Genomic DNA, 24,832 nt, shown 5'->3' with positions numbered 1-24,832 from the left:
AGATTCTACATGGGTTGAAAATGATTCCACGAGATTCAAGGAAGTTCGAGAAAATGCTTGAAAGATTTTACGATGTCTACGAAGGCTGCAACATCAGAAGATTTATTTTACAAGCTGAACCGAAAAGTCATTCAATGCCACTACTATGGGAGAGGACACATACTGATGGTTGTTTGAGGGATGACTCATAAATAAATGTTTGTTCGCAAATGAAAGAAAACTCTTCAATTACATCGACAAGTACAACGTATAAGGTTGTCGAAAAAACAACCACTCTGGTGTAGTGGTGCGCGCCCCGTGTCAGCGCCTACTCACTATCGGTTTGTAGGTTCCATTCCCGCTCGCAATGGATTTTCAGCAACTTTCGAATATAAAATATCCATCAAAATAGGCCTTCTCAGTAAAAAGTTATGACGTAACACACATAAAAACATATCAAATTTCGTTCTCGCATACAAAAATTATTCTTAAAAGAAAACTAAAATCAATACATGTACATTATGAAATTATTTTGAAAGCAACTAAAACCAATCAATTCTAAATATCTCTCGATATAAAAATGTCGTTAACAAAACTACACCACAATAAATTTATAAAGGAGTGTACGTGTACAAACAGACGCTAATGGACGTGGTTATTGTCGATGAATAAAAACATATTTTACTCTGCACGCAATAAACGAAACCGCCAGCTTTAATGGAATACGGTGAAAGCTGTACTTAGTTTGGACATTAACGACGTAATACTATAATCCTGTTATTAATAGGAATCAAGAGAATATGATAACAGATATCTCAATTATCACTATTCGTGAAAAGCATAGTAATCTATACTATTTTTCAGTCGCGGTAAATGTGTAACAACAAAAAAATTCCGCTAAGTTTACTAGGTCTATAATTATGAATAATATAATAATAATAATTTCTTTATTTCAGGTAACAATTGACCCATAAAATGACCCTTACAATGGATAACACAAATACTACTAAAAAATTAATGACTGTCACGACAATTTGCAAGATATAATAATACTTACTAATAAATAATATCAAATACAAGTAAATAATTTTAACAATAATTTCATTATAATAGAGTAATAACGCCATTTCTTAGACAGTGTATCAAGATGAAACCTACAGATCTTAAGTTAGACTTCCAGGATCGTTATGGTGAAACCGCTTTCAATTTCCATTAAAAATTCTAAAAATAAATTAAATTTTTTAGAATTGCTCTTACAAAGACCCCTAAATTTCAATTATCTTATATAAGACCCATATACTGAGACTAGCGCCAAGAAGACAGAATATTGCTTCAATTGAATATATATTCAATATTGAATATAGACGACAGTAAATAATTACAAATAAATTAAAAACTAGCGCAATTATATCACTTAATTAAAACTTTATTTTAAAAAATATTATGTTTAAAATATAATGCTACGTATACTGTAACAAATGTTTCCCGATGTTGAGACCGCCAGAGCGCATCTTTGCAAGATCGTCAGCGGAGACTGTATGAGGTTTGGGGACAGACAGGATATTTGACGCTAATGAAATATCATCAACAGACGCCGGTCGGTTATAATTTTATTACATTTAAAAAAATATGATCCAACATGAAACATTTTTTTTTGTGTCTTACACACCCAGTTTATCTAGAAACATTGTAAGCTTTAAAATATCACGTTACGATACAGAGAGGAGAAATAGTGGCGAATAAACTCAACGCTGGTCGTAGCCTTAAATAGTTAAAACATAGACAAGACTATCGCAAAGATATTTTAAATACAAGAGCGTCAGACAATTCTTATTCAAAGTTAAATTTCAACTCTTACTGGAAAATTCTTGTATTTTCAAGAACATTCTAGCATAGAGTTGTGTGAATAAATTTCAACTTTTTTTATCACTTTAAAACGGTTCTTATTTTAAAAAATGTAATGTTAGCGACACGCGTCGGTTCCTGTCACATGCAAGATATATAAAATGAAGAGTACAACAAAAGAAAATAGTTATTACTAGTTCTTTTCATATTGTCATGTCACTTACATTGTATTGAATTTACTATAATAGTTTTAACAAAATATTGTAAATAAAATACTGTGGGAATGTTTATTCAAAAAAAGATGACTATTTAAATGTCTTCAGACGATTGACCAGTTGCTGTTAAAAGTTATTTGACGTACAACGCATGCAACACTTTAACTGTCAGATTGTCTATTATATAATAATCTACGTCCTTCATATCGTGTTTAAAAAGAAGTGAAATAGAGGCATTAGGTAGTCTAGTTAGAAAATACTCGTAGGTTGAAACCTGAACTAAAACTGCTGCTTCTACACACTTGTTACACTTTTTTATTTATTTATAATATAAGATACACATACAACATAAATACACATAATTACACAGGTAAGTGACATAGAATTTACAAAGGAACCATTTTAAGTAATAATAAAGGCGGAGGGTCGTCTCTCTGTTATAAATACGTAATACTTCGCACCAGGGTGGGTGGCTTTATTACTTGGGTCACTTCTCGAGCTCCGCTCACCTGGACAAAGGGGGCGCACAGTTCATGGGGCATTAGATAAATGCCAGATCAGTGACGTGGTCTTACAAACACGTAAATGAATAAATAAACTATATACACGGTCGACTTAGCCTAAGATAGCTTCATGTCGGTATTTTAGGTAACAGTAGATTAATATAAAAACTTAATAAAATTTAAGTTGTAAAATTGTAATCGTGTTGGAAAAAAACAGTTTTCAGTTTATTTTATAAGTAAGTGCCTAACCTACCAAACTTGACATATAAATTAAAAATTGGCAATAAATAAACACTAAGAAACAATAAAATAATATACTTATCAATAATTGATATTAGGCTAAGTTAGAATTTTCTTAACTGACAACTATTTTGAATAAACCCGCTTTAATTAACTTCAATAAACTAACTCTCTTCTATTAAATTAAGTGAAAAAAACAGTCGCTTTAAAAATTTTACAACTACCCTCAATTGTTTTGTTGTACACAATCACGTATAGAGGCGCTATATGGGTTAAGGCTTAGTTTTTAAATTCAACAGTTAACGTTCAATAAACAAGGTTCTTTTTATTTACAAAAAATGTCTACTATGCTTAAGCAGACAACAGTAAATTTAGCCAATGTTAATTTATGTTAATATAAATCTACAATCAAATTAATTAAAATGGTTAAATTTTGACTAACGTATTTAGAATTAACATTAATGCTATAAATAATTGATCGATATTTTTTACTGCCAGTATACAATAATTTAAATAATGAAGAAGAATTTTATACATATTTTCTAGTTTTTGATTTTTTTTTAAATTTTCTTGATTGGTTTTTAATTAAGTTCATAAAAGTATTTAGGAAATTTAGTATTTTAGAAAATAACAAATACCGTAAAATAAAAAAACTCAAACTTGTGTTTGCTCGCAAACGAAAAAAAACCGACTTCAATTACATCGACGAGTAATACAACGTAGATCGACGAAAAAATACTCAAGTAACTGCGCGTTATCAAAGATTACTCAAAAAGTAGTTATCAGATCTCAATGAAATTTATATGTGACCACATGACAAACATCAGCTTTCGATTAAATTAAAAATTATTAAAATCGGTACACCCAGTAAAAAGTTATTGCGGATTTTCAAGAAGTTCCCTCGATTTCTCTGGGATCCCATTATCAGATCCTGGTTTCCTTATCATGGTACTAAACTAAGGATACCTCCTTTTCAACAAAAAAATAATTATCAAAATCGGTACACCCAGTAAAAAGTAATTGCGGATTTTCAAGAATTTCCATCAATTTCTCTGGGATCCCATCATCAGATCCTGGTTTCCTTATCATGATACCAAACTAGGGATATCTCCTTTCCAACAAAAAAAGAATTATCAAAATCGGTACATCCAGTAGAAAGTTATGCGGTATAATACAACGTAGGTCGACGAAAAAAGCGTCAAGTAAAAACGCATTATTAGATATAGCTCGAAAAGTAGTGGTTAGATCTCAAATAAATTTAAATCGGACCAATTGGCACACACCACCTTTCGATTAAAAGAAAATTTTTCGAAATCGCTCCACCCAGTCAAGAGTTCTGATGTAACATATATAAAAATAAAAAAAATACAGTCGAATTGAGAACCTCCTCCTTTTTTGGAAGTCGGTTAAAAAAAGTTTACTAGTAATATTTTAGTTTTACAAACGTCATATTATACAGTCGTGTGACTGATATTCCATCACTTCCGTTATATATTTTAGTATCACCTTTTTTTTAGTTCGCTCGCCCAGTCAAATGTCAAGCCTGCCGTAAGGAACTTCGTTCCAAAACTCCTTGAGATTCATAATATGCATTCATTTATTCATTCAGATTAATGGCTTCCAACGAAATTTATTATAAACTTAGGTAAATGATTTTTAATGTCAGTGACATACAAACGAATTTTTTTTTTCTGTCATTAATTTAAATTTATACTTCTATTGCTTCACATTATACAATTACTATATCAGCGTTTTTTTTTTTTTTTTTTTTTTTTTTTTTTTAATGGCAGTAACCATTTTTATAACTACTTTATTCTTGTGATTTTGGTTTGTATAAAAATCTTAATCTGCAATGTTTGCGATACCCTAAATAAATATCTATATTTACTTTGCATTTGCGAGTATCATTACGAATCTGTATTGATCATTAAATACATTTGACCGATTACATATTTTTATCTGTCAGAACTCAGAAGTAGTTTTTAGCTGTGTGAAATTCCGAGTTGAAGATCCATGAGGCCTATGCAAAGCAACTATTATCTGATATAAGTAAGTAAGGAAGAGCAGTCCATCTGGGAGAGTACGTCTACTAGGGAAAGCATTCTCGACTTGAAATCGCAAATTCGAGGTCTTTGAACTTACAACGTCGCGAGATCTCTGCATTTTCGAGATCACGAATAGTTTTCGAAAGAAATATTGTTAAATTTGGATAACTGAAAAGCCATTAAAACAGCTTGGTTGTGATTATGAGGTTAAGGGTCTGTTAGACCAGATAACGCTATTTGACGGATGACAATATCCGACAGTAAAAAGTTTTTGATTCATTATTCTTTTTTTTTTCATCGAATTCTACTATATTTATGAAATAATTCTATTCTTATTTATTAATCTTAAAGTCGCAGGTGAGGTATTGGGGATAAACAGGTCCTAATGGCCTATTCTACCTTCCGCTGTCAAAGTCTATTTGTATCGTCATCCGTCAAATAGCGTTATCCACAGCTGGTAAAACAGATAATTAAGATAATTTATAATTGGGTGGCTTCCTACAATACAATCTTCCTATATCGATTCAACTATTGAGAAAATATAAAAAATAACACTACAATAAATTATAGTTTTAAAAAACTAAAAAACCACGCTTAGCTAATCGAACTATAAAAAGTAGAAAATAATTTTTAATTACAGAGTTTATATTACAGTAGTAGAAGATCGAACAATTAATCATAATTAATTACTTCAAAATAAAATTATAATAAAATGTACGTTTTTAAGAGAATAATTCAATTCAGAGTAATCAAATTTCTAGAAATTGGTGAAAATTATGCTCACAGATTCCATTACACACACAACCCGAGCTAATAAAAGCGTGGTAAAAATCGACTTTTAGAAAATTAGTTTTGAAACTAATTAAGTCTATAAAAAAAACCCTATTTTACTACTGGTAGGATTTATAAAAAAAAAAATTATCTTCACACAAAAAAAAAAACATTTTCCTTATATAGGCGTTGGCGCAACGGTAACAGAGTTGGTTTGTGGCTGTTGCGCTAGCGGTTGCGGGTTCGATGTTCGGTTCGGTTGACGGTTCGGTTGCATGTGCGGAGACATGACAAACATTTGTATTAGCCATACAGATGTTTGCCGTGGTCTGGATATTTGTGCAGTCTTTGTGGGTCTCCCCCCGTGCCTTGGAGAGCACGTTAAGTCGTCGGTCCCAGTTGTTATCATGCACACCTGATAGCGATCGTTACTCATAGTAGAGAATATATCCGCCAACTGGCATTGGAGCAGCGTGGTGGATTAAGCTCTGATTCTTCTCCTACATGGGGAAAGGGGCCTATGCCCAGCAGTAGTTACAGGCTGGAAAGCGATTAAGTATTTTTTTTATTTTTATATCACTAGGTCGGCAAACAAGCGTACGGCTCACCTGATGGTAAGAGATTACCGCAGCTTATAGACGCCTACAATACCAGAAGCATCGAAAGCGCGTTGCCGACCCAATCCCCAATCCCCCCAGGAGCTCTGGTCACCTTACTCATCAACAGGAACACAATACTGCTTGAAAACAGTATTATTTAGCTGTGGTCTTCTGTAAGGTCGAGGTACTACCCCAGTCGGGCTGCTCCATATTTTGAGCAGGAAATTCCTGCTGTGCCCTACCTCAGTTAAATATATTATATAAAAGTCAGTATATAAAGCATTCTGTAAAAAATAACGGATTAAATTATCTTTATCAGATGTACGCAGAAAATTCTAAGGAAAAAAATAGAAACAAAAAAATCATAGGGAATAAGAAACCTCAAATTTTTAATTTAGCTAAAAAAAAATCAAGTTAACTTGTGTAGGATCTCCTAAATATTTTGCTAATTGTAATACTTATTAATATCATATATCGTACAATTCGTACATCTCAATTGGTTATAAAAGTAAACAAACTGAAAACTATGCAAACGTTGATGTTTACCCATTGAAGCTATTCTAGTTACATCATTAGTGTTATATCTGCTTCAAATATTAATCTAATACTTAGTCCGCGAACTTCAAAAATAATTTAATTAATTTGTGTTTATGCATGTTGTGCTATCTAATTATATTAATTAATTGTTTTTACCTGTAATACAACCGAAAGGGCAATAAAAAATAAATATGGATAGTTTATATCATATAACTTCATACTGAGGCTAAAATTCAAAAGCTAAACAAAAAAAATATTTAGGGAACGAAGCCGTGACTCTTAGCATGATTGTATAACGTATTGTTTATTTTTACAGCACAAATCTTTTATAAAAAAAATACTCGTACAGTACGAAAATCTAGTGCCACTAACAAGCACCGCCCATCTTATAATTGTACGATTTTATTACTAAGCACTATAAAACCAGCCTAGAATTGCAATTGAATAGACATACAAATTCACGTCGTTCAAACTATTAGCACTTCGAACGTGACGGATAATATAAAGATAATCCCCATACTAACCTTATCGTCAGTAAACACGATCTCCAATGTCACTAGAGGCACTAAAAACCTGGATTTACAAGTATTGACTAAAACATACGATGAAATTATTGATAATGATAATTGTTCATTGAATTTTAATACAATATAATCGCGACCGCGTTTTTTTTCGCGCACTCGATTCTTAAAGACGTTATCAACGAACGATATGTGTTCGCGGACTGCGAGAACGAGAACGAGAAATAATCTGTGTGGCAGGTGACCCGAACTGCGCATGCGTGAACTACAAGGTCGTCCATGAAAACTCGGTTTACAAGTCGCGATTTAGCGGTTTATGTTTACATTACACTGTTACGATGACTATGATTAATGTTATTATGGTGATAAAGAGACACTTCTCATCAAATAATCTTATTCTTGTATCTTAAATTACAATAAGTGAGTGTATTATTACATTAATAGCTGGATAAGAAATAAATCATACAATTGTAACCAAATAATTTAATAAATGATTTATGACAAAAGTTTTATCCTATAAAAAAAGTGAGTATATCTTATGAGATCATAGAAAATCTTGCTTATTTACAGTGTTTAATTTATTGTTATGTTACATAATAATTTATATAACAAAAATAATTAATAAATACTTTTATCTGTAAATAAATACCTATGAAAATAATGTCTTTGCGTATAGTTTTTATCTAAAACCTATACATAAATCCTACTTCAAAAACAATAAAAACTCTTAATACTTAAATAAAATAACTTAAAAAATAAAGCTGGAGTAACTAATAACAAAAAAATAAATAAATAACTTAGTTAACAAAACTATATAGCTTAATCAATAACATTTGTTCTGCTTTGATTTCGATTAAGTAACAAAAAAATACAAACTTAAAAAAAAACTTAATCATAGTTTATGTTAACAAACTTTTACATCTTACTGTTAGTTTTTAATAAGTTAAATAGCAAAAATTCCGTTTATCAGTAATAAATAAAATCAGTCTTAGAAATTGCACCCGTATTGTACTAGCTACTTTTAAATTAACACGATTAAAGTGTCGCAATCGTTACGTGTCGTGTAAACTTAAATTATATTTGACAAAAATACGAGGTGGCGCCACCTAAGTTTAGTAAATAAACGGACCTGCCATTTTCATTAATTTAAAGGGATCTTCTTTTCTTTAATAACTTTTTAGCGGGTGGAATCTCCATATCATGAACGTCATTACAGTGCCGCTTCAATTCCGAATATTTCCGAAATTTCGAACCGCAAATGAGACAATCAACGATCATCTTACGGACGTTATGTATCTTCCATTCGTGATCCCATTTCTCCTTCAAAGTTTTGAAGTAATCGTGACAGAACCTACATCTGAAGCGGGACATTTCTCTCGTATGAGCACATTTGATGTGTTTATTGAGCATCGATGGAAAATGAAACTCCTTATCGCAATAGAAGCAAGGTATCGGTGAATTGTTGTTGTGGTACTCCATGTGCTGTGTTATCATCTTCTTAGAGTTGAATTTTCTCTGGCAGAGATCGCACTGGAAGAATGTGGTGCCGTGGATCTTCTTGTGTTTTGAAAAGTTACTGGAATCGCTGAAGGACTTATCGCAAAATGTGCATTTGTATAAGGTGAGTTTTGCGTGTTCGCGTAAATGGGCCTTATATCTATCTACCTTTGTGAACGTTTCCGCTTGACAGACCTCGCATTGTATGTTGAGGGTGCCGTTTTTGTTGACGGGTGTTTTAGCCAGAGTGCTCCTTATTACGTGTTCAATTAGGTGTCGCTTCAAGTCGCCGACACGGTCGAATGTCTTTAGGCAAACGTCACATGTCTAAAAGTATAAAAAAAAGAATTATTAAAAAAGAATTAGTCAGCTCCTGTCTAAAAGCAAGCAGAGGATAAAAAGTAAAAATTTGAAATTTTAATAAAATTTAACTTTTAGTACATAGATATTAAATTTTCAATTATTGCAAACATGTAGTTACTTATTAAATTAAAGTAATAGCTGGACATAGGCCTCCATAAGTTCGCGCCAAAACATGGTGTGAACTCATGTGTGTTGCCCATAATCACCACGCTGGGCAGGCGGGTCGGTGACTGCAGGGCTGGCTTTGTCGCACAGAAGACGCTGCAGTCTGTCTTTGACCTGTGTATTTCAAAGCCAGCAGTTGGATGGTTATCCCGCCATCGGTCGGCTTTTTAAGTTCCAAGGTAGCACTGGAACTGTGTTATTCCTTAGTCGCCTCTTAGGACAGCCACGGGAAGAGAGGGGGTGGCTATAGTCTTCTTTACTGCCGTAGCCACACAGCTTAATCATAATATTAATGAAGATTTATTGTCTGGTTTGAACTTGAAATAATATTATTCATATATTGATAAAAGTCATAGATTAGATAGATTACTTTGTTTATAATATTATTTATTTATTATAATATAATGATAAGGTTTTAATTACCTTTTTATATCTTTTGTGTCGTCGTGCTTTCTTTGAATGAAGAAGAAAAATCTTATTTGACATGACCTTGGCTATGACCGAATCTGCTCTTTGTATTTCATCCATTTTAGACAATTCATCATTACCAGAGTTTAAGATACAGTCATCAGGCGGTGGAGTTAGAGTATCACTCTCGCTCATCAAATCATCATCAAGAGATAAAGTGAATTCCATATTACTAGTTCCTTTAATATGACGTTCCTTATGACACAACTTATGAAGTTCCAATTCGGAAAATTTTGACGCTGTATAGTCGCATAAGTCGCAAATAAACATAAAATGTATTTTAGCCATATGAGTCTTTAATTCCTCAAAATCTGAATAAGTTTTCGTACAGCATGTACATTGATGCTTCCGTTGATGTATCTTACGGTGGTTCCTCAGGGTGAATTTTGATGCAAAAACTTTGTGGCACTTATTACATTCTAAATCTGGATCCCCGTGGCCTAAGCAATGAAGTTCGAATTTTTTCTGGCTTTTAAGCATTTTACCACAATCCGTGCACATGAATTTAACTTCACTTACTCCATCCGTGCCTAAAATGGGGATCTTTGGACTTTTGTGACTACCAACCATGTGTTGCTTGAATGCTGTTATTTGGTCAAATATCTGCTTGCATTTGTCGCATTGATATTTCTTATGGTTTGTCTGACTGGCTGAAAATTTGAAATTGTATAAATAATTTTCTAATAAAGATAATGGATTGGATAATTTCCTAAAATATGTAACCATTATTTCAAATTAATTCTGTAAATAAATAAGTATAAAAAATTTAGTAAAAAATAATAAAATATTAAATAAAAAGAATGAAAAAAAATAATGTAGTAAAATTCATTTATTTTCAATTTATAACTGAATAAATTTTTAAGAATTATCAAAAAAAAAAAAAAAAATATCATGCACTTGATGATAACTTAACTAATTAATACTTTACAAGACATGAAGATACAAAAATAATTATACTCACGGACAACTTCATTATCTTTCCCGCTATCAACGCATTCTAAGGAAGGATCATTGACTGCAATTTTCTGTATTGTTTGACCATAGTGTGAGTCATGGCCTAAGTACAGTATTGTTTTCTGCTGTTTAGACAATGACTGAATATCAGATGACATCAGCTGTTTCAATGCGTCGTTCTCACTTTGTATCCCAATATATTTTAACTCCTCTCTGGCCTTATTTTCCTTCTCCTGCATTATCTCCTCGGGTAATTGAGACAGAAACACTCCGCATTCAAATTCATCATTTTCATACAGATTTTGATCTATTGGTGGTTGACCGGGATCAGTTGACTGAATTTTTTTTAACTTTTTGTTTTCAGTATCATCCACCGGTGAATATTGGATTGACTCTTTATAATTGAATACATTTTGTGTTATGTATGTGTTGTGTTGTTCAACTGTTATGTGGCTGGAGTGTGATTGATGGTAGACCGAGAAGCGCTCCTGTGATTCTACTGTATCATAACTGTTGTATACATATGGACTCCTGGTGGGGTCTATCCACACTTGAGACTGACTGTACGGGGGATAGGTTTGGTTAGCAGCTTCAGTCACCGCGACAGCGGTGCTATTATCATTGTTATCGGAGGACTGACTGTTGGTATCAGCCTCGTTGAGGTTCACGTCGTAGTTGTCAATAAGCTTAACGTTACAAAAGCCATTATATATACACATGTCGTTCCCTTCGGTGTCTGGTGATGTTATATTAACATCAATAAATACGTTATCAGTAGCCTCGCAGTTAGTCTCGAGAGTGGTACACTTTTTGGGTATGAGCAGCACCGGGTACAGACCTTCCGTGTCCGTTATAAAAATTTCTTCTTCCATTTTAACTTGTAAAACCTTTGTAAACAATGTAGGGACATTATGATCATATGTTTATAGTTTGTTACGAAAATTGGCGGTAATCAAATTAAGAAAATATTAGGGTAAAATAAGTTAAATCCATTAAAATATTCTTACCTCGTGTAAAGCGGGTGTCTTGAACGTTGGTGGTGCAAAAAAGGGACATCTGAAGGTATAAGTTGAACACAAGTCATAGTATATTACATCTACCCTCGATTACGCCATCAGAATTATATTAACAACTTTCAAAATCATGATTGTGTCCGATTGGACACAATTACGATTGGACATGTTTTTTTTTAAATTGAATCATGTTTTCATTGGCGGGAATATTTCTATTAATCATCTATGGCCGACTTTCTTTTTTTTTTAATTATTAGCCTTATTATTTAAATCAAGGTATTATACTTAAAAAAAAAATCTAATTTAACTGACTTTTACATTTAAGTAACGAACATGTATAAAATAAATTATTATCATTTACCTATTAATTTATTTGAGATATAACCGATAAATAATCATTAATCATTTGAGTGTAAAAAACAAATTTCTTAGTTTCCTTTGTGATCAAGGTTATTTAAGTATGGATTTGAACTTTATATGCTTAGATATTGTTTTTATTTATAACATTATCTAAACGAGACAACAAATGGTATTGAAAGTCAGAGAAGGCAAAGTTTGTTTAACTCAATCATTATCAGTTTGATAATTATTTACATTTCATATAAATACTAGTAAATTAAAAAAATTAACACAAACGTTGTAAAGCAACATACAAACATGTTCACCAAACTGAGTATTACTTTCGTGATTTTATTACAATCTATCGAAGGTACAAAAAAACGTTCACCATTGTCTTTTTTCTATATTCTAATAAAAAATTTCTTTCAATATATGTAATTACATTTCAGGATATCCTTCAGTACCAGGTCATAAGCCTTATGATATCAATAATATCCTGTCGCCCCGTATCGTCGGAGGACAAGATGCTCCCGAAGGCTACGCGAAACACATGGCAGCTCTTGTGGTGGGCAATCAAGTGACGATGTTAACTTGCGGCGCCTCCATCATCAACAGACGACACATGTTGACTGCTGCGCACTGCATTCAACCCTATGTGATTTGGGGAGAGTTGTCGCCGTGAGTATTTATGTACTTTTGTATCAAGCGACGACGCGTTGGTGCAACGGTCACAACACTGGTTTGTGGCCGTTGCGCTGGCGGTTACGGGTTCGATCCACGCACATGGTAAATATTTGTATTGGCCATATATATGTTTACCGTGGTCTAGGCGTTTTTGCTTGTGTATTATTTGTTTCTGGACTCTCGACACAAGAGTAAATCCTAGTGCAACCAGGGGTCATTGAGTGTGAGGCGTTTAAGCGCCTATAAATATTATTTAGCAATCTTACTCTGTGTGAGTTTTGTTTCTTTGTCCTTTTTGATGTACGAAAGATGAAGAATTTAAAAAATGCGCTAATATATCGGCTTTATTAATGTGTTGCAAAACTTGTTTATGCAGAAAAGGCTATGGAAACAAAAGGATAAAACTCATGACTTTCCATGCGATAGACAGAAATGATAACCATTGCGACAAATAGTTGAATATTCTAACTTTTAGCATCTATATATATATAAATGAATTGTTTGTCTGTATATCCTTTATAGAATCGTAAACTATGCATTTGATTATGTCTTGATCTTCAAGCAAAGTGTTGTGCATGAGCCCACAAATATTTCTGAGTTAGTACGACCAAAATAAAGAGCGTAGCAACGCGCGCAGGGTACAGCTAGTATTTATTAAAAACGAGTACCAGTGTTATCGTATTTAAAACTTAAAAAAAGAAAATCAGAATTATTTAGCAAAATTGCTTACAATTGCTTCGTTTACTATTATTTTTCAGACACTTTAAAGGAGTCATTGGTTCGAATTACTGGAATTCTACAAATATTATCAAGTTTTCCGGTCATAAAATCCACCCGAAGTACGGTTGGACGAACTTGGCAAACGATATCGGCGTCCTCAGGACTGCTGTCGAGATCGTGTATAGTGACCTTGTTAGTGCGATAGCAATGAAATATGACTTTGTCGGGGGCGGAGTCAAGGGTTTCGTCACTGGCTGGGGACAACTCAAGGTAAGGATTACTATGAGCATTTTTTGGTCGATTAGCCAAAGAAGCTAAAAATTCGCAGTTTGTCCAAAAAAAGTCCCAAACGTACAAGTTCTCCGCAACCTGCGGTTATTCACGTCATAATATAGTTTCAAGATGTAGTACATTCTTATGGACTGAAGTAAAACTGTCTGTACTCGTGTAATTTTGAAAAAAAGGCTATGTTCCAAAGAATAGAAGAGAGATTAGGGCTTAATCCGCCACGCTGCCCAACTGGTTTGGCTTATACGTGGCGACCCTACGTGGTCTTTGAGGTAAGGTGGGACCCCAAAAACATTGTCCTCGATCAGAAATAAATATTAGTTTTTAAATTCAATTATCTGCGAGTGAGAATCGGGTCCGTCGCATGTGAAAGTACATCAGAAGGCATAACCTTAACGTAATAGTTCATGTCAAAATTTTTTGTGTACGTGCTTGTTTGTTACAGGTCCACGGTCATACTCCATACCGTCTCCAGCTTTTGTACCTTAAAACGATATCTCCACTACAGTGTGTATTGGGTGTTAGGCTGGCTTCCTCCTTGATGGGCTGGGGATATAATCCAGTTGATCCTAGTTTGGAAATATGTACTATACATTTTAAGGGACACGGAATGTGTTATGTGAGTATATTTCTTTATATTACTGTAATAATGTATTTATTGTCATACTCGCTGTCCCTCGCGGTTTTACTCGCGTAATTTTCAGTTCCGAAGAAACGTCGGGATGAAAAGTTAGCTGTGTTTTTTTTTTGTATCTCCAGCTATCAACATGCCCAGTCTCTTTACAATCAATTGAGTAGTGTTTCGTGAAAGTTTAAAAAAATGAATTGTACGGTTTTATGAAACCACAATGCAAGTGAAAGTTTAGTAAATAAAACATTTACATTAATACACAGAACAAAACACAAATACCGCGGAACACTTGCGACATGCGACATGCGATAGATGAACGAAAATTTTTAGGGCGATAGAATAAGTTTCACTTCCAAACATCCATCCATCTACTAATCCTTACAAATGCTCGCATTCATAACATTAATAGAACAAAACAAACATTCGTTTCGACATTTGTTAATTCGATTTCTTCTTGTATGACATTTAAACGAGATAAGTTGGGTAAAGGATATTGTGAGAAAACCTGAAATTATAGCAGATGAAATGCGATTGTCTTTAAAACCCAAGTGTTAGTAGAATCTTGCGTAGTTGATTTCTTTTTCTTTTTTCTGACTACTTTATTATATAATTTAAATATTATAATTGCAAAAGTATGTGATTATGAATTGAAAAAAACTGCGAGCCGGCTTAACATTAAGCAGCATTATACAACAAAGTTCAATGCAGACTGTTCTTTTTATTTATTAACTAGCGACCCGCCCCGGCTTCGCACTATTGTAAAAACTATTGTGTTCCTTTACTATATTATGCATGTATTATACATATATAAACTTTCCTCTGGAATCACTCTATTTACTAAAGAAAACCGTATCAAAATCCGTTGCGTAGTTTTAAAGATCTAAGCATACAGAGAGCGGGAAGCGACTTTGTTTTATACTATGTACTTAATGATGAATTAATTAAACTTAAATTATTTCAAAATAGTATACATTAAAAGTACACAAGCTATTTTGTCGGCATCATTCAGCTCGTTTGTAATAAAATAATGAAGGAAAGCAATCCAACATGAGTCGGTCGTAAATAGATCTGTTATATAAGGAATACGTACAAGTGACTCGCACTTATGTGATTTCGTGTTTATTAAATCTAATAACGATTAACTTTTATTTAATTGTCATGTATACGCTAAAAATCATTTTGATAGGTTTCAGAGATTATACCAAATGTTAATAAGGGAATCATATTATATATTTTACTTGTTTCGTCTTCATTATTTAGTCATTACTAGCTGACCCCGCAAACGTTGTTTTGCTATATATTTTATTAAAATTCTCAATCCCCCCCCCTTTATTAGGGGAATGAAAAATAGATGTTGGCTGATTCTCAGACCTACCCGATATGCACACAAAATTTCATAAATTTTTAGAACCATCTTAAGCCCCTCCCCCACCCCCCTTATAACTTAGGGGTATGAAAAATAGATGTTGTTCGATTCTCAGACCTACCCGAAGAAAATTTTATGAGAATCACTCAAGCCGTTTCGGAGGAGTTTAACTACAAACACCGCGACAACCGTTTTTGTTAAAAATACAAACAAGATTAGTTACATTTAACTAATCATTAAGGTATAAAATAACTCATAGAATTGGGTATTTCGGTACGGGAAAATACGGTTGTATGAAGTTTGCCCGGTCAGCTCGTATCAGGGTTCGCCAAACCGATTCATAAAGGTAACCGTTTGAAACGGTTACCGTATGAATCGGATACCGATTGAAAAGGTTACCGTTTTATTTCGGTTCCAAAACCGTAATAAAACGGTTACCGATTAAACTGTAATACCGAAATATAACGTTATGTATTTCGGTTTTAAATGATTCGGAGAAGTAACAGAGGGTGACAAAATCTGTGAGCCATCGTTTAAAATGAAGAATCTGTAATGTTCCTTTGCTTTTATTGATAATGCTTGGTTTTTCATAAGACTGGCTTCTTTAACTATGAAAGCAATTAAGTTTTTTGTTTTGAATTATTCGTTATATGCAATATAAACATTAACGCGAAAAAGAGATGAAAACTTGCTCGCGCCACGCCCGGGGCCTGTCGTCTATCACAAATAAATAAGTTTTAAGTAAAATCACGCACCACACGGGAGCGAATGAGATAGAGATATGGTGTACGTTCGGACCGCAATCCGAGCTAGCGCAGCGCAGCTACAAGAACGGGAATTGCCCGCTTAAACTTACGACGCGAACGTTATGCCTACTACCGGTTTATTTCGATACTGTATTACCGATATGATTCGGTTACCGAATGATTCTCTTACCGTTATTTTGATTCGATAAGTACCGTTTTATAAAGGTAAATAACCCATACCGGAATATCCCTGGCTCGTATGTCTATAACACTTTAAATTTCGGTATGTTTACTACCTTTTCATTCGTTCCATATAAATATATCTAATACGACCGCTCTGACGTGATGTTGCGTGTGCAGTATCGGCGGCGCCTAAACACAGACGCAGGTTCGATTCCCGCTCGGAGTGGATATTTGTGCTTATTCAAATATTTATTTCCGGTCTGGTCGTTAGTCCTTGGGAGACTCCTTACCGTGCCTCGGAGAGCACGTTAAGCCGTCGGTCCCGGTTGTTACCATGTACACCTGATAGCGATCGTTACTCGTAGTAGGGAATATATCCGCCAACCTGCATTGGAGCAGCGTGGTGGATTAAGCTCTGATCCTTCTCCTACACGGGGAAAGACGCCTATGCCCAGCGGTGGGATATTACAGGCTGAAGAGATATCTAATAGTTTGTAACAATGTGTCCAGGGTGACTCGGGCAGTGCGTTAGTGGAGGCTGAGACTGGCAAACAGATTGGCATCGTGTCGTGGGGATTCCCCTGCGCGCTCGGAGCCCCCGACATGTTCGTGAGGGTCAGCGCCTACGAAGACTTCCTGAAAGACGCTCTCGAGGAACATATTGAACATTAGCTATGATTATATTATATGATAGTTATGTAAAAATATTGATCGTATTGTTACTGTTAACTTGTTATATGCTATTAACTTATTTTTGACACATGCGGATAATTCAACAATGATTTTTGTCACACCGCTCCTGTGAAAATGTTAATAAATGTAATGTTTTTAGTTAAGATTCTCTTGTATTTTTAATAAATAAATAAAATTTGATACATTCACTATGTTGTATGATTGTATTAAATCAATTTGAACTATACGATATTATACATTATTACAACTTAACTAAATATCTACGGATAACTGTGGTATAAATCATGTCTGCTGTGGTGCCGAGAATGCTGGCAGCATTTCCCCATTGAATCGCTATATAATCAATGCATATGATAAAAATTCTTCGCTGTAATAATATTATTGAGACTTTTATCAACGTAAATAGCCCCCAAAACAATGATTGTTAGAATTGTTGTCTGTTTGTCTGTGCGTTTGTGCACGCTAATCTCAGAAACGGCCAATCTTATTTAGATATGGTTTTCACTAATATATTGTGGTAAGCTTCACTTAACATTTAGTGTTTGTTTCATGTCAATCGGTTCATAAATAAAAAAATAATGCCAACTTAAAGAATCACGTGGAACATGTAAATACCCAAACGACGGTGTTTATAATCCAAAATAAACCAAAAGAAATATTCAAAAAATGCTATCTCACGTTACTATTCCACGCGGACGAAGTCGCAGCCACAGCTAACGTCATATCTTTTCTTAAAATATGAGGCTTGCTTGTGAGCGTCTATGAATAAAGTGTACAGAACTCTCATGAAAAATATATTGTATATAATATTTTCGCTTTGAATTTTTATGTATTACAAACTGTATTTGTTTTTTATATTTTTTTAAAGATTTTATTCAGAATTATTTTATTTTTATTTTGTCTACTTATAATAAAGCGTTCTCATACATAAAAATTGTAAGATAAGTTCTGTGATATGCATGTAATGATCTATTTAGAACAGGGGTGAGCAACATTTTTAACTAGAGGGCCGCAAAATTTTGAAAGCACAGAATGACGGGAAATAATAAGACTTGATGGTACAAGTATTGAATTTTGGTGTGCGTTATTATAATAAAATTGACAGTGTTGAAAATTTGAAAACCTCTGGCGGGCTCTCTATTCGGGCCGCATGCGGCCCGCGGGCCGTGGGTTGCTCACCCCTGATTTAGAACATTTTTTGTAATAACGGACTGTGCGGTTACAATGTTACAATGAAATTCAGTTCAGTCTCTAGGTGGCACTATTATGGTTTTTTAGAAAACTTATATTAAATTTATATTTAATAAATTAGTTATAATAATGTGAAATTGCAATCGTATGTATACATATAGAGAATTTGAAATTAATAAAATATACAATAATATAAAAAATATTTTTATTATTGAGTTTATCCTGACCATTTCCTTATTATTACTACAATTATACAATGTGTTTTTAATCTGGCGTCCTTCCAGTTAACTGCGATATTAGAATCGATATAATTACCAATTTACTTGCCCAAACGGTTTAATATAAAAAAAATAGATATTAAATAATTATAATTATTATTTATAAAATTACCATCGTGTGTAAGTTAGTGTCGTGTCAATGACCGATTCACCTGAGTTTTACAGTTTAGTCGTTTACCCACTTTACCCATGCTTCTCAGTATCTCAGTATATATTTTTTCAAATGTATCGATTTTAAATTAATGTAGTAATTATAAATTTACGTAGTATTAAATGAGCTTTATTTACTACTGTTTAATTGTTTTTACTTATGTGGTATATGGTATGCCTTCATGAATCTCTATATGGCCCTAAACGGAAGGCCAGTTTAGTAACACGTGTAAATCTAATGGACACAGTTGTTAATTCGACTGTCCCTACGTATTATATCGAAATTGAAAAAAGGCACTTTAAATTTTTTACGCTGAATGATTTGTTAAGCATCGATATTGAGAATAAGCTCATGAAAAATGAATATTTCTCATGAATATTTTATAGCATTTTCTTCTATTTTTTTTTTTTTTTTGAAGAAAATATATATAAAAAGTAGTTTTTTCATGCAATAAAAAAAAATAGAAAAATTTCAGTTTCGATACTGTCCGTAGTGACAGTCGAATTATTCATTGACTAACACCCCCCGCACCCACTCCCTGTAAGCGCCGAGCCGCGCGAACACGGCGGGCGCGCCGCCGCACGCGCAGCCCCACGACAGCAGCCCCACCTGCTCCCCGCCGGCCAGCACGAGAGCGCCGCCCGAATCACCCTGGGAAAAGACATTTTTCAGTGGTTCCGCTATAAATCTTCTAATTGTGAACGTAAAGCGCGATTAATTAATTATTATATAAAAATATAAAAAAGCAATATGTAGAATAGTCTAGATCAGTGGACTCGCGTCGACTTTTAGAAATTTTAAAGACTAGTTATTAAGGCTTCTAGATTCTAAAGTTGCGGTGAAGTACCGATGCATGTTAAAAAATAATAATAATAATATATGGAATAACAAAAGCACGGGCATAATAAGCCTGTGGGTATATCACATAATTAAAAAAAAAAAAAAAAAAAAACGTAAAGCGCGATATTTTATGCCATTTTCATTTTTGCATCGTTGCATACTTGACACCGGCGGTTGTGGTTTCGATTCACACTGGGAGTGGATATTAATAATAATAATAATAAATACTCTTTATTGTACACCACAAAGAAACATTACAACAAAAGTGATACATGAAAAGAAAAATGTACAAAGGCGGTCTTATCGCTAAGAGCGATTTTTTCCAGACAACCTTTGGGCATAGGACATAGCGAAGAAAAAGAGAAGCTGTAGGGAAGTGTACAAACAGTTGATAAAGAATTGACATATAGTTAACAAGCAGTTTGATATTAACAGAAGTAAATATCATATACACACAATATACATACATATACATATACGCAAATAAATATTTTCGTGTATGTATAAATATTTATTTCCGGTCTAGGTGTCTGTACTTGTGGGTCTCCCCTCTGTGTCTCGGAGAGCTCCTTAACAATCGGTCCCGGTTGTCAACATAGGTATCTGATAGCATTCGTTACTCATAGTAGGGAATATATTCGCCAACCCGCTGTGGAGCAGGGTGGTGGATTAAACTAGGATCCTTCTCGCGAAAAAACGCGAAGACAACTGAATTTCAACGTGATTCGTAAAATAAATTGTATTCTTCGAGATTTTAGGTTAAACCAAGCCAACTCGGCTTATATTAGGGCCTGACAAACTTTCCCTATACTAGAACTCCATAATAAGAACTTCATTCGTACATTACATACGCCCCTTCCATCAGTATTGTAGGCACACAGTTCAATTTCCGGCTCGTATTTGATATTCTGTCCTGAAAGATCACAATGTTCGTCGATAGCTCGCGAGCAAGTACTTCCGTCCACCGTGTAAACGATCAGCTCCAACAGAACACTTGATAGTGTTCCACCTGCCTAGAAATAACGTGTTATTGAAATCACTTATTAAAATCACTTATTACAAGTAGTATAACAATTTAGCTAAAAGTGTAAGTACTTTATTTATTTTTTATACGACTATGGCGAGAAACAAGCGTAACTACGCCACATCTGTTGAGTGATAGTGAGCGGTTACCGCAGGCAATAGACGCCTAGGTGGCGAATGCTAGCGCAACCCTATCTCGCCCCACCCTAGCGGACGACTACTCACACGTGGTGGTTTTTTAGTCAGTGTTAGATGGATTTTCCCACGTATAAAAAAGCTATAGACGCCTGAACAACAGAAGTATCACAAGCGCGTTGCTGACCCTCTTCAGGAGCGGTGGCCACCCTACTCACCACAGGAACACAACGCAACAAACTTACACAGTGTTATTAGTGTTATTTAGCTGTGTTCTTCTCTAAGGTTTGAGGTACTTCCACAGACTGGCTTCTCTAGATTTTGAGCAGAAGGTTTCCTGCTGTGTATATGTTTATATAATTTGTTTTACTATGCTAAAACAAGATTTATAGAATGTTTAGAATGTTCTGTGGTATCTTTTAATTTACTATAATATTTTTTTATACAATGATAGGCTTGCGTTTGACCACTATTTCACCTGATGATAAGTCAAAATGCGGTCTAAGATGGAGCACGCTTACCTAGAAGTAACCTATTCACTCGTGACTTAAAGATCCCCAGGTTATAATTTTCTGGGAACACAGCGCTGGTAAAGAGTTCCATTCTTTGGCTGTACGGATCAAGAATGTACTAGCGAATCGCTTAGCATGCATATAAGGGGGATGTCAACCAATACGAGTATACTAAAGTTATAATATTTCTTTTACCCTAATTGTAATGTTTTACTTACTTTTGTTTTTCCCCATCCTGCAACCTTAGAAGTGATATTATGACCGATAAAATCAAAGTTTAAGGCTATAAGTTGTACACTATTAGTTAAATGAATATGAGTCATTGTAATTACAAAACCGATATCGTTCTTGACGGTTGAAGAGTTCCAATTCTCGTGTGTTATCATTTTAGCTACTGTGTGCGTTTGTCCGCCATAGTACCATCGATTTGTACCAACAACGACGCGAAGGGATCTGTAAGTAAATGGTATTTTAAGTCAAAACAAAAAATTGATAGTTAATTCAGTCACTCGTATATGTCATTTTACTTGTTATGTAACTTCGATTACCATTTATTTACTTATTTACACAAATATATTATTAAACATAGTTTAAAGATACAAATTGTGTCCTACAATGGCCGGATGGCTTATTAGTGGTAATACATAATATACTTTACGCCAAATTTAACTATTTTGGACACCTCCCTCTTCCTTGGTCTAAACCATACTGACAGCGAACCCACAAATATGACGTCAACAAATTTTGTTATACCAAAAGTAGAGATTTATATAAATAAATATTAATATGTGCCTATATAATAAATAGGACTCTTAAGTTTTTAAGTCTGGGGAAGTACCTCAACCTTACAGAATATCACAGCTAAATAACAATGCTCTGAAGTAGTGTTGTGTTCCTGTTGTAAGTAAGGTGACCAGAGCTCCTGGAGAGGGTAGGGGTAGTTTCGGCGTATATAGAAAAAAAAAATACGTAAGAATAGCTTTCCATTGCTAAGTTCTGAAATAAATGAATCTTTAAATTATAAAAAAAAACAAAAGTGAATGTACTGCGAATGTCACATACCCTCCACCATTGCCATATGTAGGTTATTTAAAAATCATCATGGATTTCATTTTTTAGGCAACGTGACGTATATAAAAGAAAATATATACGTAAAGTGTTGCCTGCTAAGAAATCCTTGAGCTTTAAACATTTTCAAACTTACTTCGAATTCCCATTCCCAAAGGATGCCTATCTTGTAAAGTTACCGGCAATAGAAAATCGCATAAGTCATTGCTTTTATGGAGCACTAGACTAGCTAGTTACAAGATAGACATATACATTTTTAAATGGATTGTAAAACTAAAATGTACCAACCTAAAGGTACGATCACTATGAACGGCGTCAATGCAGTGCGCCGCTGTTAATACATGCCGGTCGGTGATTATAGATCCACCACAAATTAACCACTTGGTGAGGAATCCAACTCTCAAGGCAGCCATATAAGGCACGCTACCCTCAGTTGCCACCGAGCCCCCAACGATACGATCGCTTGCATCCACATGGTAGAATTGGTCCTCTAGTTGGGATGGAAGAGCTGAAATATATCCGTGAAAGTATTAAAATTTTCTATAGATAGATGAAAGTTTACCTCATTTTGTGGCTGAAGCCCGAATCTATTAAAATTCCGACCGAACATGATATGGTCTTTACCGCCTTGCAAATCAATGTCCTCTCTCAATAAAAAAAAATAACGTTTCAGCTATTCTTCACTAACTTAGAAACATCAGGAACTGTGTTACTTTTCCTAAACCCTTAGAAACTTTTACATACATACATATATATAGCAGTGATTATTATAGTGGAGACACTTCTTTACTTGTTCTGTTACAGGTTTTATTCCCGCTACAACTTTGATTAGCTCTCAAAGTATAATTTATTCATTTATTTACGAGAGTAGGGCTCAAAATCCTAATTTTAGTTTTTTTTATTCACAGGTAATTGGTTACGGTAATCAATAGATCCCACCTCTGACTTTCCCTAGGAGCTCTGGCCACCTTACTAACCATGTGAATATACTTAAGAGTGTTAGTGTTTTTAGCTGTGATTTTCTGTAAGGTTGAGGTTCTTCCGCAGATGGACTGCTTCAAATTTCGAGCAAGATATGATCTGCCTTGCTCTACTTCAATAATAAAAATATTTTAATATTTCGGCTCAAAACAGTTCCCAAAACCATGAAATGATGACCCAGTTACATAAAATTATGACACGAATTGTAAACCTATTTTTAACCGACTTCCAAAAAAGGAGGAGGTTCTCAATTCGACTGTAATTTTTTTTTTAATGTATGTTACATCAGAACTTTTGACCGGGTAGACCGATTTCGACAAATTTTGTTTTAATCGAAAGGTGGTGTGTGCCAATTGGTCCCATTTAAATTTATTTGAGATCTAACAACTACTTTTCGAGTTATATCTAATAATGCGTTTTTACTTGACGCTTTTTTCGTCGACCTACGTTGTATTATACCGCATAACTTTCTACTGGATGTACCGATTTTGATAATTCTTTTTTTGTTGGAAAGAAGATATCCCTAGTTTGGTACCATGATAAGGAAACCAGGATCTGATGATGGGATCTCAGAGAAATCGAGAGAAACTCTTGAAAATCCGCAATAACTTTTTACTGAGTGTACCGATTTTAATAATTTCTTAATTTAATCGATAGCTGATGTTTGTCATGTGATCACATATAAATTTTATTGAGATCTGATAACTACTTTTTGAGTAATCCTTGATAACGCGTAGTTACTTGACTATTTTTTCGTCGATCTACGTTGTATTACTCGTCGATGTAATTGAAGTCGGTTTTTTTTTCGTTTGCCTGCAAACACAATTATTAAATTTAAAGAAACCCACTAATTTATAACTTCCATCAAAATATTGTCAACCTTGATTGATTGTGTCCGATTGGACACAATTACGATTGGACATGTTTTCTTTCAATTGAATCATGTTTTCATTGTCGGGAATATTTCTATTAATCATCTATGGCCGACTTTCTTTTATTTAATTATTAGCCTTATTATTTAAATCAAGGTATTATACTTTAAAAAAAATCTAATTTAACTGACTTTTACATGTAAGTAACGAACATGTATAAAATAAATTATTATCATTTAAATAATTTATTTGAGATATAACCGATAAATAATCATTAATCATTTGAGTGTAAAAAACAAATTTCTTAGTTTCCTTTGTGATCAAGGTTATTTAAGTATGGATTTGAACTTTATATGCTTAGATATTGTTTTTATTTATAACATTATCTAAACGAGACAACAAATGGTATTGAAAGT

At 33.9% G+C, this 24,832-nt stretch overlaps 4 protein-coding genes across 4 annotated transcripts in view; 1 reads left to right on the top strand and 3 right to left on the bottom strand.

The window, feature by feature from the left end:
- LOC123660902 (1-phosphatidylinositol 4,5-bisphosphate phosphodiesterase) overlaps nt 1-7,456 on the bottom strand; it is a 110,455-nt gene extending 102,999 nt beyond the window's left edge. Inside the window, exon 1 of the mRNA XM_045595922.1 lies at nt 7,259-7,456. The gene's annotated coding sequence lies outside the window, so the exon portion shown is untranslated. The remainder of the gene's footprint in view (nt 1-7,258) is intronic.
- Nucleotides 7,457-8,401: 945 nt separating this feature from the next.
- Nucleotides 8,402-11,574, bottom strand: LOC123660794 (zinc finger protein 85-like). Its single transcript, XM_045595830.1, has 4 exons — nt 10,692-11,574; nt 10,087-10,398; nt 9,704-9,987; nt 8,402-9,079 (listed from the first exon to the last, which is right to left on the bottom strand). The coding sequence occupies exons 1-4, from the start codon at nt 11,572-11,574 to the stop codon at nt 8,402-8,404; spliced, it is 2,157 nt and encodes a 718-aa protein (XP_045451786.1).
- Nucleotides 11,575-12,372: 798 nt separating this feature from the next.
- LOC123660968 (chymotrypsin-2-like) lies at nt 12,373-17,527 on the top strand. Its single transcript, XM_045595985.1, has 5 exons — nt 12,373-12,424; nt 12,504-12,732; nt 13,497-13,728; nt 14,192-14,365; nt 17,183-17,527. Exons 1-5 carry the CDS (start codon nt 12,373-12,375, stop codon nt 17,342-17,344), a joined length of 849 nt encoding a protein of 282 aa, XP_045451941.1. The 3' UTR covers nt 17,345-17,527.
- Nucleotides 17,528-19,489: 1,962 nt separating this feature from the next.
- LOC123660966 (chymotrypsin-1-like) lies at nt 19,490-24,488 on the bottom strand. Its single transcript, XM_045595984.1, has 5 exons — nt 24,458-24,488; nt 22,852-23,071; nt 21,828-21,948; nt 20,677-20,838; nt 19,490-19,636 (listed from the first exon to the last, which is right to left on the bottom strand). Exons 1-5 carry the CDS (start codon nt 24,486-24,488, stop codon nt 19,490-19,492), a joined length of 681 nt encoding a protein of 226 aa, XP_045451940.1.
- Nucleotides 24,489-24,832: the final 344 nt, after the last annotated feature.

Source organism: Melitaea cinxia, chromosome 16 (genome assembly GCF_905220565.1).
Source record: "Melitaea cinxia chromosome 16, ilMelCinx1.1, whole genome shotgun sequence".
NCBI classification, from domain to species: Eukaryota; Metazoa; Arthropoda; class Insecta; order Lepidoptera; family Nymphalidae; genus Melitaea; species Melitaea cinxia.
This window is presented reverse-complemented; position numbering and strand designations above follow the sequence as displayed.